The 17,926-nt window shown below is 40.7% G+C and overlaps 1 protein-coding gene across 5 annotated transcripts; it reads right to left on the bottom strand.

Moving 5' to 3' along the window:
* Nucleotides 1–1,029: 1,029 nt before the first annotated feature.
* Nucleotides 1,030–17,110, bottom strand: STEAP1 (STEAP family member 1). Of its 5 annotated transcripts, none has more exons than XM_066991695.1 (6): nt 16,941–17,110; nt 15,082–15,231; nt 13,036–13,140; nt 10,295–10,807; nt 8,071–8,235; nt 1,030–6,364 (listed from the first exon to the last, which is right to left on the bottom strand). In XM_066991695.1, the coding sequence occupies exons 3-6, from the start codon at nt 13,126–13,128 to the stop codon at nt 6,107–6,109; spliced, it is 1,029 nt and encodes a 342-aa protein (XP_066847796.1). In that variant the 5' UTR covers nt 13,129–13,140; nt 15,082–15,231; nt 16,941–17,110; the 3' UTR covers nt 1,030–6,106. The 5 variants fall into 5 exon arrangements, with proteins under 5 accessions (XP_066847796.1, XP_066847795.1, XP_013042514.1 ...); XM_066991694.1 differs by lacking the exon at nt 16,941–17,110 and adding an exon at nt 16,306–16,511; XM_013187060.3 differs by lacking the exon at nt 15,082–15,231 and having other exon boundaries at nt 16,941–17,109.
* Between the last annotated feature and the right edge of the window lie 816 nt (nt 17,111–17,926).

The raw sequence follows: 17,926 nt of genomic DNA, 5'->3' as shown, positions 1-17,926 counted from the left end.
CACCTGATACACAAAGGGAAAAGAATTGTATGAAACTTATTATGGGCTGTTTTAAGGGGATTGTGAGAATGTGCAAGACTTCTTATGGGATGCTTAAGAAAAGGAACAAAGGTGGAGTAAAGGAGGGATCAAGGTGGATCAGGGAGGAACAAGAACAAGAGAACAGAGGGAAAAGGGCATTAAGAGTATTGTTAAGTGTTATGCTGCATACCACATATTCCACTCTCCAGCTTCGTGTGGGTAAACCTCTCATCCCCTCTGTTTCATGGATTCACTTCAGGCTCTTCAGATGCTGTGCTATCTGTCTTTGCCTTGTCCCTCATTTTACCCATCTCCTGTACTAAGGATTTCTATTCCCTACTATATTGATACTGTTGTGACCATCTCATTCAGTATCCTCCATCTACTTATTTTTCCCCTTTAGCATCCATTGGGCTCCTTTACTCTTTCCTTTCATAAAAAAAATCTGAGAGTTTACAATGTCTCTTTTCCTTGGCATCCTTTTCATTTCATAATGGGATCTCCAGTTGTTCTATTCCTTCCCGTTCCATGTTAACACCACTTTGCATAGTTTCACAGTCCCAGCTTTCCTCTGCCCCAGAATACCCTTTTCTCTGTCATTAATTATTTGCGAATAAATAATTTAGGATGTTGATATTGTGAATGTACTAACTCTATTGGAAATTAGCAGGTACAAGAGAAAGCTGTCGCTATTTTAATTATGGGTCCCGTCAAAGAATTGCTAGACTTCTGAACTGTTGCAGGGATGCCTGAGGTGCCCTTCAAGGGGCTCATTTTCTTTCCACTCAGGTTTCTTTTTTTTCTCCCTCCCTTGCCCCTCAGTTTTATAGATTTCCCGTTAGAACACCTAGAGTATTTTTGAATGAATGACGTACACTGTTCAAAAGTTATCCTGATACATGCACAAGCACAGGTGGACAGACAAGAGAGAAATGCTATCCAGTATATGAGTGACAGGACTGGACAAAAAGGCAGAGGACAAATTGGAGAAATATTATGTGGCCATTCTTCAAGTCCAGAAATCAGCTTTTTACAGATTTTCAAATAATGAGGTATTCAGATGGAAAACTCTTTTCAGTAGAGTACATCCAATGAAACAGTGTAAGCATGTATAGAAACTGACAGCAAACTACAAGAATGACTGTCCAGGTCAAAAGACCCCACACTACACTTGCCACACTTTTTTTTAACAGTGAGTCCCAAAGATGAAATTTAAGGACCAAATATTTCCATCAGTAGTAGTAGTAGTATTCTACCGGCCGTAGAGGGACCACACATCTTTAACCAAGTCAAGGACATAGCATATTTATCTCATAATATACTTTCTTGCTACAAAGAGGAAAACATATAAAAAGAAAGAAAGAAACGAAAAAATGACAAAACAATGCTATCTTCTGTTGCATCATCTTTATTGGAAGTAGCTGTAGTCTGCTTTGTAAATTGATAATTTGGTTCACTGACTGGTTTTATATTTTCATTTGAGAATCTCTGAAAACTTATTATGCATACTTAGTAAATTATCTCCACCACACCCACTTAAATATTATATTCAATCTATTGCAAATTTCAAGCAATGATGCAAAATTTGACCTGAATTCAATGAGATATTGTTAAGGAGGTGCTCACCAAAATAAATTATTTTACCATCAGCAACAGAGAGTGCTGATAGGATCAAGAAATCCTGGCATTACTGAAAAAAAATCGGTGACAATGATCAGTCGCTGACAGACAAACTGATTACAGCAGGCTACATTCTCCAAGGGTGGATTCAGCATGTTTTCAAAAATCTGTCTTTATTTTTTCTTGTGTTCTTTCAACCAATTCTTTTGATGTCATTTTAAGAAAATCAGCTTAAAAGTAGTTAGTCTGTATTTCAGAAATGGTTAACACAAAATTTCATGTAATCAAGGGGACAATAGTAGAAACTGTGGATGCAGCAGAAAAGAGAGGAAGACATGAGATCATCATTTCACAGATGAAGCCACACAGTTGACAGTCATGTAGAGGTCAGTCAGTTTGGGGTTTTGGTGATAATTTCTAGAACACATTTTTGCCTACTGATTCATGGAAAACTAAGAACCTGACAAATATGTGAAGTGATGAAACATTCTTGCTAGCAGAATAGGATTTAAGCTTTGAATTTTAGGAGCACTTACTACTGTGCAGTTTAAACCACTTTGAATTAAATCTTCACCCAGAGGGTGGTCGGGCACTGGGACAGGCTCCCCAGGGCAGTGGTCACGGCAACAAGCCTGCCGGAGTTCAAGAAGTGTTTGGACAATGCTCTCAGACATATTGTCTGGTTTCTGGATGGTCCTGTGTGGAGGCAGAAGCTGGACTCCGTGATCCTTGTGAGTCCCTTCCAATCCAGGATATTCTGTGATTCTATGATTTCTCTTCCTGTCCTTTGTGCTGGCATATGCACGCGCCTGTCAGGTCAATCAGATCAGTACATGGCTCTGGATGAATCATTACTTTTTAACTGGATCAAACTCCCTGGACTGATTTAGTGTATAGCTTTGCACACTTTTGTTAGAAGAACTGAAATAATTGAGAAGTATGGCCGAAGGGAGGGACAGTTTACAGTAAAGGCTGCTGTCAACAGGAATTGACATTAAGCCATAGCCAGCAAAGCCTGGTTCTGGCTTCCTGGGCACTCATCATTGGTACCACTTCTTGATAATAGTATTCTGGGATCTTGCTATCTCAGGTAAACTGGTCAGGAAATTCCTCAGGTCCCTTCAACAATTTAAGAGTTCTCTCTCCGGTTTCAATTCTGTATCTCTGACTTAATTAAGGAAGTACTTTGTAGCCTTTGTAAAGGCATTGCAAAATCCCTTACACTAGAGTGATGAATTCTTACCAAAGACTATGACTGTATTACTTTCCCCTCCTCTATGTCTTCACCATTCTTGAGCTTTTCCTGGTCTTTGATCAGTGTTTTCAGGGATCACAGGTCTCTTTCCAAAACATTCCACAACTAGCTCAGCTTTCTGTTCCTTCTTAAAAAATCTCCTCCAAATGCTAGAATACATGGCCTGTCAGTTAAAAGATCTATCAGAATTTCTTTTCGTTACGTCTCTCTATGAAAATGTCCATTTTGTTTTTCACATCTATGTCTTCTCTCCTTTGGAAACTCCAGGATCTTCAGCTAGCACGGGGAGAAAGGTCCCCCTTGACTAAAACTATTTTAATGTTCATGTCAGCAGCTCTTCTAGGTCTTGTCATGCCTTTTTACCCTTATACAGGTCTGGATGGATATTACACAATGGCAGACACAGTATATATACAATTAAGCATTTAATGATACATAATTTTATAAAAATAATCAGTGTTATACAAATAAGTGCCTAAAATTGGCAGACACGTTTTTACAGATTTTAGTAGTATACAGATGTATTAATACACTGAATTTTGAAATAGCTATATAAACATAAATTAAAAGGTACGTATGCACTCATTGTAATTAGTGTTGAACTAAATCATATCTATCACAAAAGGAGAAATAAAATACTGTTGATAGCATTTTCTTCTGTAGCTCTTTACACCCCTTACCTGACCCTCCTCCCTCACTATTGCATCTGAATGCCTTAAAAGCTTGAACAGGCTGTTGCAATGTCTTGCAGAGGAATACTACTCCAGCACTACAGATTGGGAAGTGAGTTACTTAAAGGTGAAGTACTTTACTAAAGACTTACAAAGCAGGGAAGAGACTTGATATGAGGTCTCAAATTCTGGCTCTAAGCATTCAACAGTGCTTTATAATGAAAAGGCTAGCTGTTGCACAGAAAACCTTCCTCCTACTTGAGATTTTGTTTTACACATGCCGTAGGACTAGCTTTGAATGGCTTTTTTGAAGGAGTGTCTTCGTTCACCTCTTTTCAGTTTTCAGTTACCAAGTGTTCTGTTCTCTGTGTCACAAACCTTGTTAACCTTGAAGCTGTTTATATTTCCCTGTGGCAAAGGGCTGGCTTCTATGACCAGTTGTAAATGATGAATCCAACTATGTGACCAGAATTTAGCAAAACTGGAGATTGAATTCAGTTCTCCACATTTTCTTAGTAAGGGAGCAGCAGAGCTGATTCTGGAGAGCACAATTTAACACATTTTGATAAAACCAAATGTTAATCTGTTCAATGGATGCATGCTGGGCTTGCTTGGAGTATTTTAAATTTCATCTTTGTCCTAAGTAGTAAATTTGAGCACACCTTTTGAGTAGCTAGTGGACAATTTGACTTCTTTATCATTACACTTGTCTCAACCTGTTCCACTGGAAAAAATTACTTTATTAAAGTTTTTCTGACTCCTGACAACAAAGTGCAGTTAATATTCTGGGTAAGCCTTTGCTAAGTCCTATCTGTTCTGGTTTCAGCTGGGACAGAGTTAAAACCAGGACAATCCCTAACATGACTTCTAATTAGTTTTATTTATTTCCTGTACAGAAATACTAAATGCTCATGTATTGACAACCACACTTTTTCTGTTCTTTCAGAAACTTCTTAAGTTCACTTTCCAGACTGGCTTTCTGTGTTTTAGTGCTTACCTCTGCCACGCATTACTGACTTGATACACAATGTCACTCAAGTCTCTTCAGTCTATATTACACAGGCCACCATGTCCCCACTTACTTTCACAGTACTACATCAAGTGCAAAACACAAAGACAACTTTTAAGTTGCAATACTTGGAGTTATAACAAGAAAAATACAAAATGTAGTATCTCTGTAGCTATTTAATTTGTTAATTATGCTCAGTGTACCAAGTCCACAAATGTACAACAGGATTATTAGCTGCAGAATCATTAGCACCATGTGTTACATATATTTTTATGTAACCATTGTTTTTCTGTTTGTTTAATACCAGAGCCATTACCAGTTACAATTCTCATTTGGGTGATCCTAGTAATAGCTGGCACCATCAGTCCACGTCCTAGTCAGCTCACGCAGGGAAACTGGCAGTGATGTTTCTGCTGCTGGGTGAAAATATTAACTACTGCATAACATATTTAAAAATAGATGCTAATAAGTGAATTATTAATTTAAAACTTTCAGACAGGCCTATGTAACACAAAGAAAGTGAAGCTTCATCAGCTTATACTAAAATTTTAGTAAAAGCAAACATATTCAGAAGTGATTTTACATGAAAATCTCACCAAATCAATGCCAAGGTTCAAATGCCTATTTTTAATGTTTTTCTTCCAGTCACACAATTGTGCTGGCCCTAGAGTAAACAGTAAAACACATTTACCTGACGTGTGAGCTATCCCACTGGAATAATTTGTGTTAATAAAGATTAGCACATGTCAGCGGCAGCAGGTCAAAAGCATGGAAAGTTTCCAGCATCAGAAACAAAAGAATGTGTTCATGGAAAAAAAAAAAGGAAAATGTTTTATGGTTCTAAATAAACAGACACACCTAGTCCTGTATAAGATGTAGATCTGAGTCTAAAACCTCTTATTTTAGACTGTGCCTAAACCTCAGGAGAGATTTGCCTTGCAAAGTTCCCTGGAATTCTGCTTGCCTGATTGTCTAAATTCAATATGTGGTGGGAATGCAACATGCTTTTTGTGTGGCTTCTGTGCTAAGGTCCCCATTCTGCAGAGTGAAATGTAGGATGCAGGGGACAAGGGGGGACAGGATAATAAATATTCAAGTTGTTTTCCTTTATAACACTGAGATTTAACCAGGGAACAAACATGTCTGTTGGATCCAGAAAGCATTCCTGGATTCTGTGGTGTAATGATTTATTTTCTTTCTGTGGTCATCTGGACCGATGATTTATGATTGCTTTTGCCAAAGAAAGAATTACGATCGAGGTGATGAAGTACTGGCGTTTTAAGAGCAATGAGTCAGAAGAAAGAAATGATCAAATACCAGAACACCAAATAGATTAAAGTGTAAAATGAATGTTTTCAATTTCTGTCTCAGCAAAGGTCCCAGTTGCATCAAATATCCCATACCTTTGCAACTGAAATGAAAAGTAAACAAGTAACATCTAAGAAAAATATGAAAACAGAGCTCACAAGTGAACGTTTTGTGGACTTGAGCGTATTTACATACAGCAGACAGGAAATGTCCATATGTGATCTACAGCCTGGAAGTCATGCTGGTTTGATTGGTTTGTGTGTTGGCTTCCCAACCACATCTGATCTTTTTTATCCTCTTCCTGAAACATGGGAGGAGCAGTATGCATTTACAGAGCAGGACTACAATAGGAAGAAAAACTGCTACCATAAATGAAGGTGGTGTGTACCAGATAAATTGGTTAACATCAACCCACTTATCCCAAGCAAACACCAGTGCGTGAACTGTGCATAGCAGCAGAGCTACATATCCCATCTTGCTCTGAAAAGAGAAAGATAATAGTTATTTATTTTTTCACCCTTGGTAAAAAAGATTACTCTTTTAAGTAAAAATGGAAATCAGAAAGGGCCTCAAACAATGCATGTAAGTGAAAGAAAAGAGAACAGTAGCTTTGAATTAAAATTAAAACCTTATAATTCAAGAATCCAACTGTACCTGTCTACGTCACCAGAAAAGATAAGGCACATTTTTCTCCTATTGATATGATAGTGGACTAATATACAGAAGAGATCACAGATTCCCCAAACTGTGTCAGTTCTCAATATATCAGTTTGTAGATGTCATCTGTATCCTAAATTACTGTATCTTCTGTGATAAATTATTATGAGTTCAAAAGCAGACTTATAAATGGTTTAATCAACTGTTTGCAAAGGGAATTTTTAAGGTCAGTTAAAGCCAGTAACTCTAGTAAATCTAGTACTATGATAAATTTGGCTTAGAAATTGAAATTAAGGAAAAAAGGAAAAGTTACGCAAGAGTTACTAGTACTTTTGTTTCCCGTGTACATAAAAATCTTGCTTTTATTACAAAAATTGAACTACTCATCAGTGTAAAGTGCCTTTTTAAGTGGTAAATCTACAGGATACGATTAGTATAAAAGTTATGTTATTTTATAAAACTAATCCAATATGTTAGCATTACTCTTCCAGATTTGTTCACCATGATAGCTTAATATGGAAAGTACCCTAATATATTAATAGCTTAATATGCACTAGGAGACCCCTTCCTACATCTATCCATATAGTCTCTGTAGAGCTGATAAACTTTTCTTACAAATGATGTACTTCATAGAGTGAACAGAATCCCAAATCACTAACTGTCAAAAAATACATATTTCATAGCTACTTTTCAAATTCATAACAAGTTCTCAAATGACAGGTGCTAAGTCATTGAATTTTCAGATTTTGGTGTTCAGGGACCCAACTCAACACTTGCTTAACACAGTGCGATCATACTGATGCCAGCGGAACCACCCCTGCTTATTATTGTGCGTGATACAGGAAACTAAGAGCAAAACAGGTATTAGGTGAACAAAACAACGACATCTGTAGCAAAACTCATGACTGGCTGGATTTGATTATGTGTCTGTTCTAAGACGTCTCCTTCTCAGAATGCAACTTTTTGGAGTGGGTTGTGAGGCTAGTGACACTGCATATGGAAAACCTCTGCATTCCAGAAGGCAGGAGGCTTCTGGACTTGCCAGCCACTTGGTATTGCTCAGGCAGTACAGAAAATGGCTCCAAGGGAGCAACAGCCAATGTTCATTTAGTAATGGAAACCCATGCTGTATGCCAATGCTCTCATCTGGTTCAGTACCACCTACTTCCAGGACAGCAGGACACGAGGCTTTCTTGAAACATAAAATGCCCAGAAGATAACTGAAATGCTTTCAGAGCCAGAGGTCTTTGACCTAAGAATAGTTTCTGAAGGAACAACTGCTGCTGGTCAACTTGGAGCTATCTTTCTTTCCACTTTACGCCCTGAACATGACAGCCATTTCTTCTCCCAAAATAACAAATGAAATGAATATTTTTTTGCAAAACAGTTAACAGAGGGTGCTGAATAAACTTTTACATTGGTTTCATTAAAGACTCTGTATTTGGTATTTTTAACTAGGAATAACATTAGCTGATAACATACAGTCCTAAAAATGAGTAATTACATGCAATGATGACATTTATGTGTACCTGAATGTAGTGGAACTCTCTCCAGGTCAAAGAATGATTGACAGATGGGATTGAGGTTATTGCCAATAAAGCCAGCAAAGCAAGTCCCAGAATTCCTAGGGACACATAAATCTCCATTCTCCAAACATCATGTTCAATCCAGGCATTTTCTTTTTTTTGTTTGACCTGCCAGAAGAATCATAGGGTTGGAAGGGACCTTTAAAGACCATCTAGTCCAACTCCCTGGCCATGGGCAGTGATGTCTTTCACTAGGTCAGGTTGCTGAAAGCCCCATCCAACCTGGCCTTGAACACTTCCAGTGAAGAGGCATCCATGACTTGTCTGGACAACTTGTTCTAGTGTTTCACCAATCCCACTGTAAAAAAATGTCTTCCTTATATCTAATCAAAATCTACCTTCTTTCAGTTTAAAACCGTTGCCCTTGTCCTGTCAGTACAGGCTCTGGTAAAAAAGTCTTCCTCCGTCTTTCTTGTAAGCCCCCTTTATATGTGGAAAGGCCACAATAAAGTCTGCCTGGAGCCTTCTCTTCTCCAGGCTGACCAACCCCAACTTTCTCAACCTTTCTGTACAGGAGAAGGGCTCCAGCCCTCTGATTATTTTCTGCTCTAAGCAGTTCACATCTTTGTTGTACTGCGGACCCCAAAACTGGATGCAGTACTCCAGGTGGGTCTCAAGAGAGCAGAGTAGAGAGGGAGAAGCACCTCCCTTGCCCTGCTGGTCATGCTTCTTTTCATGCAGCCCAGGATACAATCGGCTTTCTGGCACACTTAGCCATTTCTGTGAAATAGTTATTTTCACAATAATAATTAAGAAATAAGATGAGAAACATAGTATTTTTGTTTGTTTGAATGTCTCTAAGTGTAACTGCCGCTTAATTGTGATGAAAAAGTCTCTACTAGTATCTGTAGAGCAAAGGTAGGCTTCACGTGAGAAGAATTTACAGATTGCATAAGTGTCTTGGCCCAGAACTGACTAGTTCTGAGGCCCATCAGCCTGTCCTCACAGCAGGAGAAACCTTACTCTGACAAATACAAACAAAAAAAACCAATCCTCCACTTATGGCAAATTACCTTATCTAGGGGATTATAACACAAGGAAATATATTTACAGCACTATTTTAGGGATCCAGTTTAGCAAGCGTTCTTAACCATGTTATCCTGCCAGAATAGTCTTTTTTTTTTTTTTTTTTTAATGACTCGGTTTATTCAGCTGCACTGAATACAATGGTTGATATGGATGAAAATAAAAATCTGATGCCAAAGCTTGTCCTGTGTATGACTACTTGCAACAGTTCCTTGATGCTGTTAGGGATCACCATAGTGTAATATGCTCCAGATATGATCATTTCTTCACCTGCACTTAAGAACTGGAATCTTGCAGATATTTCTGGTAAACCATTCAAGTCAGATTACCAGTAAGACTATCTTCAAAGTTTTCATCAGGTAGTTTGACTGATGTCAGAATTCTTAAGAAGCCAGTAACACTCTACTCTGCTTTCAATAAAACCTTATATTAGACTTTAAGGATATTAAAACTGTACCTTTGCACTCTACACCTTATGTTGGAATATTCCCTATGCTGGAATACTCATGGCACCCGAGGTGATACATGTCTAGAAACTCTCTAGTCACAGAAAACCTTAGACAGCTTTGCAAGCCAATTATTGCTCATGACTTGGAAGCATGAGTGAAATAAATTGAATTGTTCTAACAAGTTAGCGTGCACCAGCCAAATTGTGTAGTCATCACTGTTCGCAAGTTTAGTCTGTGGCAAATACAAATTATTGTATTTAGCTCAGTCCTCTTTCATTGCTGATAATTCACTTTACACAGATGATGTCTAAAAAAGGTGTGTGCAGAAGTTTCTGTAAACAGTTAGATTCCTCTGATGCAGAGAAATTAATCCACGCTAAACTAAGTGTTCCAAAGACTTAAATGTATCTGTGAAGCAATTATAATTACGGGTATTTTACACAGAGCTAAGAATTCCCAGATGAAGAAAATGATTTATTGAATACACACTGGCACAGCTGTATTGACTCTTGACTCCCTATAACATGCTTTAACAAGTAGGACCTGCTCTATCGCTTAGCAGTGCTTTGTGAGGAGCTGCTTCAAAATAAAAAGGCAATGAAAACAGCTTTCTTCCTATCCAGATTTGTTTGGATGTACAACGCAAGGATTGTCTCAACACTGAAATGTTGGTATTTGTGAGCTCATCATACCTGCTGGAATGCCCAGTTGAGCAGCTTGTATCTGTATGATCTTCTCATTGGATAGCATAGGCTATAGCAGGCGTGCATTGTAGCGAAGAAGAAACTGAGAAGTCCAAATTGCTTTCTTGACAACATCCATCTATCCAGCCACTGGGGAAACCTTTTATACTTGGTGCCAAAATACAGCTGGAAACCAGCTGCTAATATTCCTGGTAAATACACCAGTGCTAAAAGGGTAATTGAAACCACTGGTAAAACTTTGTTTATGACAAGGATTGGAATTTTATAGAAAACATTTTCATTTCTTGTTACAAAAGGATATATGACATCTCTTAGAGAAGTGTAAATAAATGTTAATAATGAGATTGCAGATGCTATCTTCATTGGTAAGTGCCACTTGGGGAACAGTTCCTGCTTGCAGTGTTGTTCTGAAGAGTGTTCAAACTCACCAAAATGGTGTGCTTGATGTAAATCAAAAAGTACAGCTACTTCTGGTGGATTGGTAACTTGCATATCCACATTCTGGAAAAGACAGAAAGGAAATAAAAAGTGAGATCAAACTTCAGTAATCACAATATTTGCCATCATGGCTTTTATACTGTGCAGCACTGAAATCGTATACAAAAAAAACTCCATGCATAGTATTAAAGACAAGCTAGCTTGAAAATACAATCTTTCAAACAGCATAGTTAGTAGTTGAGCAAGGCAATTTTACTGTAGATTTCTCGTTCTTCATTCATCATCTATGGTGATTTCAGAATAGATTTTCATTCCAGGAAGTTAACTACACCACAAGGGAAGATTACATTATGCAAAGCATCATTACAGCTTCTTATGATAGGCACTCCAGATTTCAAGATTTCCAATTTCAGCTACAGACTTAATAATGTAACCCAAATAATATGCACAACAACAGAATCCAGAGACATGACACTACAGTATTTCATTCAGTCACTGCTATTTTAATGACACTTAACTGGGGGAATAAGGATGTAAATAGAAATATTTGGGATCCAGCATATTAGACCAGCTGTGCATCTGTCAACTCTACCTTAAATTTCTATGCTTTTATTCCCAACCTCCCTAAATGTAATAGCATCCTCTTAACTTTTATAAAAACTTGTGAATTTGAGGCACTTCAGTTCAAAAAGCTGATTTTTTTTACTGCCAAGTTGTCATGGTTTGATTCTAGTCTTACAGAAGATCTTGGCAGAATTATCACAGGCTTAAGAAGCTAAGCTAGGACAAAATTTTAGTAGAATGTTATAAAGTGCTTTACATTGAGAGAATATATTAAAAGATTGTCCCAAACTTACAGTTTGGGGAAGAGGTACATGATCAACATACGCACAAAATGAAAATATGTGCAACAGCAGGACATGGCAATTGGTGCAGCAGACAGCTGTCCAGGGGTGGAGAGCTAAGAATTTGAAACATTAAGAAATAAACATGCAATCCCTTTAATAATCCAGTGAAATGCAAAGTAAAACTGAACTAATGCAGCAATGGCTCAACTTTAGAATGGCTAAAGTTGCAGGTGTCCAGATCTCCAGAAAGTGACATGGCACCGTGAGGTTTGAGGAAGACAACTACTAGTAGAAAGTTGTAAGTTGGCAGTCACAGAATCATACAATCACCAAGGTTGGAAAGGACCTTCAAGACTATCTAATCTAAATAATTCTGCTAGGATACAGGAGATCTGCTTATTTCAGCAATATGATCTGTCTTTATTCAGAATCAAATATATTGAAGCTGGTTAAGGGGTCAATTCTTGTAAATATTTGTAAATAATGCAAGGGTAAGCAGGTGTAAGTCTTGTGTTCGTCTTCACTAATACAAATAGGCATTTTGCGTGTTTGGCTTTCTTTTAACAAAGTAACAAATGTACACTGCTATCTTGCCATAAAATCCTAAATGGAGACAAGGTAGCCTGTTTCCACGTCTGACCAACTTGCTTGCAGTGCCTCACAGTAAAATTAAAGGGCATGGTCTTTATTAGGATTTTATAGCTGAATAGCTAATATATGTTGATGTGATAATAAAAAATGTATCTTTGTAATGTAACAGTGAAGGTATAGCCTAAGTAACTTCTGTTCTCTAGTCTATGAAGAACTGTGAAGAGTGTAGTTTTTATGCATTGTAGAATCAGGTATGAGTATAAATTACATAAACTGAAATTCACCTCTGAACCCAGTTTCACCTAGAGATTCCTGTTTCTTGAGGAGACAGTTTGTAAAGCCTAATACGGTATTCCACAGACTGAGTTCACAACAGAACAGCAAGTTATCGCTTGAACTTCTTCTGTGCATCAGCCATTGCAGAAGCAAATACTGGTGAAGTGGATCTTTTCCTAGGCTTTTTTTGTGTGGTGTGGAAAACTTCCTAAATGCAATGTGGCAACGATAAAGACTCTACCCAAGACAAATTTTACATTCCTGTTCAAAAATCACGAATTATTTCTATAGAGCTTTGTTCAGCGGGTAGAATGCAACTAACAGTTAACATCACGTAACTATTACTGTGTGGTTTTCTTTTTTTACCAACCCTTGTGTATTTTTTTAGCATGGAATGTGATTAAATTGAATGAGTTGCTCTTTATCTTTTTATCTCTTCATGTCAATATTGAGAGAAGACTTCAGAAGCATTGATGATACACCAGTGTTATGGAAACACAGTGCGTTTGGACAAAATCAAATAAAGTCTGCAATATTCTGCGTGACATATGAACTGCTCTTTTACAGAAACATTACCAAGTTGCTAAGGTTTCCTCTATTTCTTCTCGGCACGATGCTCTGACCTGCATTCTGATCAATGGTACGACTATTGCCTTCCCTCTTCTCCATTGCAGAAACTCCCTGCAAAACAAACACAGGATGTAAAACAGGTTTTGAAATGCCCTACTGGAACTTTGAGGCCTATTTTCCCTCAAAATGTTTTCTTCCCCCTCCTCCACCCCTTTGCCAGAGAAGTTATGATAATCTAGGGAAAAGAAAGTCTGTCCTCTGAGAACAGAAGAACTCAGCTTTTTAAAAAATTATTTAAAGTGGAGACTAAGAGAACATATGAATCAACATAACAAAATCACTGATGAAAAGTAATATTTAAGCTAAATGCCCATGTTGCTACTGGAATGAATGACTTAAATCAGGCTGAAAGTTTTAAAAATAGAACAATAGAGTTTGAAACAGTTTTTGAATAGGAATAACAAGTAAAATGTTGTGAAGATGGATTTTTGGTAAGTTTACAAAAAGCTTTACTGTGTCTATCCTGTGTCTATCCTAGCAAGAGGCTGGACTTCCTGATATAAGAAACCCATGCAGATTTGCAGTTCCTAATACTTTTTAGGTTTTGCAATTCAGATTTTCAGGCTTGGTCTACCTGACAGTCATCCTGTGGCTTTAGAGGTGTACTCTCCCCTCAAGATTGTTAGGAAACTCCAGTTGGAGCTTTGCTCATTCTGTTCCAAGGTACACTGTCAATATTTATCAATACAAGAGGAAGCAGAAATGGTTCTTAGCTGTTAAGGACTAGAAGAAACCAGAAGGCAGAAAACAAAGAGGAAGAGAAGGGATATTTCTTTCTCAGGATCCTAGCAGTAGAGACAGTACCCTGAAGTCTTGAGAGGGCTGTAAAAGAGCTGCAGGGGGTTACCCCGCAAGGTGGACTTCTGATAGGTACGCCACCCCGTCGCACACTGCTGGAAGCGATGTGCTAGTGCCGAGGCACTGGAAGCTCAGGTTGCCCTGCCGCAGCGTAGCACTGTGACCACCTCTACGGCTGTGACTAGTTAGCTCCTCCAGAAAACCTACTGAGCAGCTGGATTACTAGACATGAAACTACTTTGCTAAATACAGATTCTTTTATATTCATACAACTTTCGGGAATTTGTATCAGTTGTATTTTTGCTGCGCTTCAGTGGATGAATCCACACAGTCTTGTGCTATCTGGTACAAACATTTGCTTTTTGCCAAGCCACCAGCCTTCTGAAGCCTAAGTATTCTTTTCCTAAGTATTTCTTTTTTGACTTTTTTCCCCTCCTGCTAAAAAGCTCTCCCTTTGGGCATAACCTTTCGGCCAAGTGTTGCAGAGTAGGGTCAACAAGAGCTTCCCTCTGAAGGTCAGGCTATTAACCCTTTCCTATGCCATTAGCTGCTTGTATATCCTACTGCTGAAGGCACATTTCTTTTTCTTTTTTTTTTTTTTTCTTTTTTTTTCTATTCCTAGGGCTAGACCTGGTGTTTCATGCTATCATCACAAAACTTCAGCTCCTCCACTCCCAGAATTAGTTAAAAATTCTATGTTTTGATATATTGTATTTCTAGCTGTTACAATGACAAAGAATAGTTTACAAACAGACCTTCGTATAATGTACTTGCTTGGAAAAAAAGGAACAAAGTGATTTCCAGACCTATTTTTAAAAGAACTCAGAATATCAAGGGCAATCATACAGTTTTTGAGGCCTACTCTCTGATTTTTAAATTTTGAAGTGTGTGTGGGGAAGTAAAAAAAAAAAAAGGATGTGAAGAAGTCTTAGACTGATGTTTTACTTTTTCAGATAACGAGATCAACTTTTTAAAATTGTTAAAACAGATGATGGCTCACATGCCTTTGCTCCTTTTTTATTTTTTCTGTACTAACCTCAGTTGAGCTTTCAAGTGTTAACATCACCAGCCTACAGGAGCTTACACAGTGATCCCTGCCTCTTCTGAACTGTCCTCTTCTGGCTGCCACACTATCTTGGAGGTCCGAAAGCATATTTTTGGTTGAGGAGCTCTGCATGGAAATGCTTAACTCACCTGACTCTTATGCTACTATCAGTCTTAATTTAGAAATGAAGAGTCCAGTAATAGCTTCTAGCTAGAGGCTTGTGTTGATGATGATGTAGTAAGTGGTATAGCGATGTGAAAAAAATCATGAGCTGGGATGTCACTTGCTGATCCTAAAAGCTGATTTGGGGAAACAATGTTTAATACAATCCTAATGATTAATGTGGCAGAAAAAAAAAAAAAAAGGAAAGATAAAAAAAAATGTGTGTGAATGAATGCACATGCTCTAACAGGGAAATATGTGTTACAGCCATGCGACTGCATGCAAGGAAGCATAGGTGCCAAACCAGATAACTCTGATATCAGAGATAACACAGAGTTATTTCTTTGATACAGCCGATAACAAAGCACAGTAATAGCCTAAAGACAAGGCACTTGTAATTCTGTTATACAGTGCCTTATGAACTATCATAACAGAGTCCTTTACAGCACGCCTCTGTCTGCAATATGTTTGAAGAAAGTCCCGTGAGAGACAGAACCCAGTCACGTCCATCCTCCGCGCCCATGCCTCCCTCTCCCGAAGGCAGCGGTGCAGCTGGCTGCGCCTGAGGATGGAGGATCTCCAGCTGCGGAAGGCCAAGTTTCCAGCACTGGGTGTAGTGCAGTTTGGGAGAAGCAAACAGGCTCATTACAGCGCTGAGCCGACAGCGATCCAAACCGGGCAGACCTGACTCTGCCAAAACATCTTCCGAAGTCAATGGGAGGTTTGCCTGAGTAAGGGTTTTCAGGGCAGGCTCACTGAATAGAGAAAAATGGCTAAAATAAACAGGCTAAGATGACAACGATGAGGTGATGGAGGAGGTGCGGGACGGTGACAGCATCCCACTCCTCTGGCACCATCGAAGAACGACCGGGTGAAAGCGTTCGGGGGCAATCGCCTCGCTTTTAAGGTGCCGTGTAGGCACCCGAGAGAGCCGAGCTGGCCAGCCACCCCTCACCCCCGCTGCCCAGGCTCGTCGGGAACCCGGCCGAGCTCTGTGGAGACCCTGCGGGGACCGGCACAGGCGAGCCCCGCTCCGTGCCCTCCTCGGCCAGGGTGCGCTGGGGACTCGGGGCCCCGCGATCAGCGCTGCCGGGGCCGGCCCAGGTGAGCTCGTCCCGCCGGGGTCCCCCGTCCCGTCCCGTCCCGGGGCGGAGCGGAGCAGGGCGCCGGAACCCGGCCGCAGCCCGCCCGCCGCCCCGGGGCTCACCCACCTCAGCCCGCCGGCAGCGGCGCCTTCTTGTGCCCGGGCGGCGGCGCGGGGCTTCCCCGGGAGCCCCGGCTCAGCTCGGCTCGGCTCGGTCAGGACGGGGAGAGCCCGGCGCGGCCGCGTCGGGGCAGGCGGCCTCAGGTCAGCCCCGCAGCGGCCGGCAGGCGCTGAGGGGAGCGGCGGGGGTATGGGGGCCCGGCCGCAGGCTCCATCTCCCCTCCCCTCCCCGCCCGGCCCCGCCTTCCGCGCCCATCCCGCTCCCCCCAGCCCGGCGGGCACCTGAGCGCCGCGGCTCGCCTCAGGGCCGGAGCTCGCCTCAGGGCTGCCCGCCTGGCCCGGCCCGGCCCGCGGAGCTCCTCGGCGGCCGCTGGGGCCTCGCCTGGACAAAGGGCGCCTTCACCTGCGCCCTCCCCGCCGGGGAGGAGGAAGGAGAGGGAAGGGAGAAAAGGCACCGCTCGCCCCCCCTCACGCCCGTGACGGGGAACCTTCTCCTCACCCCTTCTCCCTGCCCTGCTGCTCCGTGCGGGCTTGTCGCTCCCCCAGCCAGACAAAGGGCTGTATTGAACCCTGCTGCTAACGCGAGCAAGCCTCATTTTAAAAAAAATAAAATATTTTTCTTCAGGTACCACCATCTCGTACCTTTTTTCCTCTGCTGACGGTTCCGAAAAAGCGGTTTTGTCACAGGGCAGCGTGGGCTCACTACCTCGCGAAAGCTCCGTGTTCGAGGATATTTCAACACTTGGTGGCTTTCTGACGTTGCAGAAAACGTGGCCAGTCTGCCCCAGAAATGTTTTCATTTCTTTACGCAGAGCTTATTGCGTCTTGCTCAGGATGGCTTCGCAGAAGCGATGCCAAATTCCAACTCTTTTTTTTTTTTTTTTTTAATCTTAGGAATGTATTTTTGTTTCTCCTGCTCCTGTGTTAAATGGACTGAGTCTCCAGCTGCATGCTGCATCTGGCAAGAAAGAGGAGATAGTATAATCGCCTCTCCCGTGTTAAAACAAAACCTTAACTTTTGATTTGTCTTTGTAGTTGCCTTCACTGGAGTATTTGAGTATTTGTGCTCTGTATGATGGTTATTTTCCACGTGCTTTCCATTAGTTACTGCTGTTTTTTTTTTTTTTTTTTTTTTTTTTTTTTTTTTTTTTTGCCACGGGTGCTCACTTTCGTGTGCTCCCACTTTCTAAAAGCGCCGTTTGATTTTCTTCGCTCTTTTTTTTTTTTCGCTCGGCCGGTTTTTGGGTAGTTTTAGCTCCCAGTGAATCGCATCAGCAGGGTGACATCTAGCGGTGGGAGCACGGGGGAGGGCGCGGGCCGCAGCCGGGGGTAGCAGCGCTGCCACTGCAGGCTGACAGGAGAAACTGGGGCTGGGGGGCCGAAAGCTTCCTCTTGTTCCGAGCGAACTCGTAAGTGACTCTGGCTTCTCGTGAGAAGTCAGCGGTGTAAGTCTTATGGGGACATTTGTAGACCAAAAGGTAGCTCAAGTGATATTTCAGCATCTGGATATCCTATCTTAATTTAAGCGTTTTCATAAAACGCGCAGAAGGTAAGCTCCTGAATAAGCACTCTCAGGAGACGAGACAAAAAGCCAGCCAAAGTGAAGCATGCCATTAACTAAGTGCCTA

This window comes from Anser cygnoides, chromosome 2 (assembly GCF_040182565.1).
Source record: "Anser cygnoides isolate HZ-2024a breed goose chromosome 2, Taihu_goose_T2T_genome, whole genome shotgun sequence".
Classification (NCBI taxonomy): Eukaryota; Metazoa; Chordata; class Aves; order Anseriformes; family Anatidae; genus Anser; species Anser cygnoides.
This window is presented reverse-complemented; position numbering and strand designations above follow the sequence as displayed.

Bases quoted from the DNA above. Each gene is read 5' to 3' on its own strand.
- STEAP1 (XM_066991695.1), bottom strand. From the start codon at position 13,128: ATGGAGAAGAGGGAAGGCAATAGTCGTACCATTGATCAGAATGCAGGT. The intron at 10,808-13,035 runs GTAATGTTTCTG...TGTCTTTTCCAG, and splicing joins GAGGAAACCTTAGCAACTTG to AATGTGGATATGCAAGTTAC. The intron at 6,365-8,070 runs GTACACATAAAT...TTCTCTTTTCAG, and splicing joins GAGAGTTCCACTACATTCAG to AGCAAGATGGGATATGTAGC.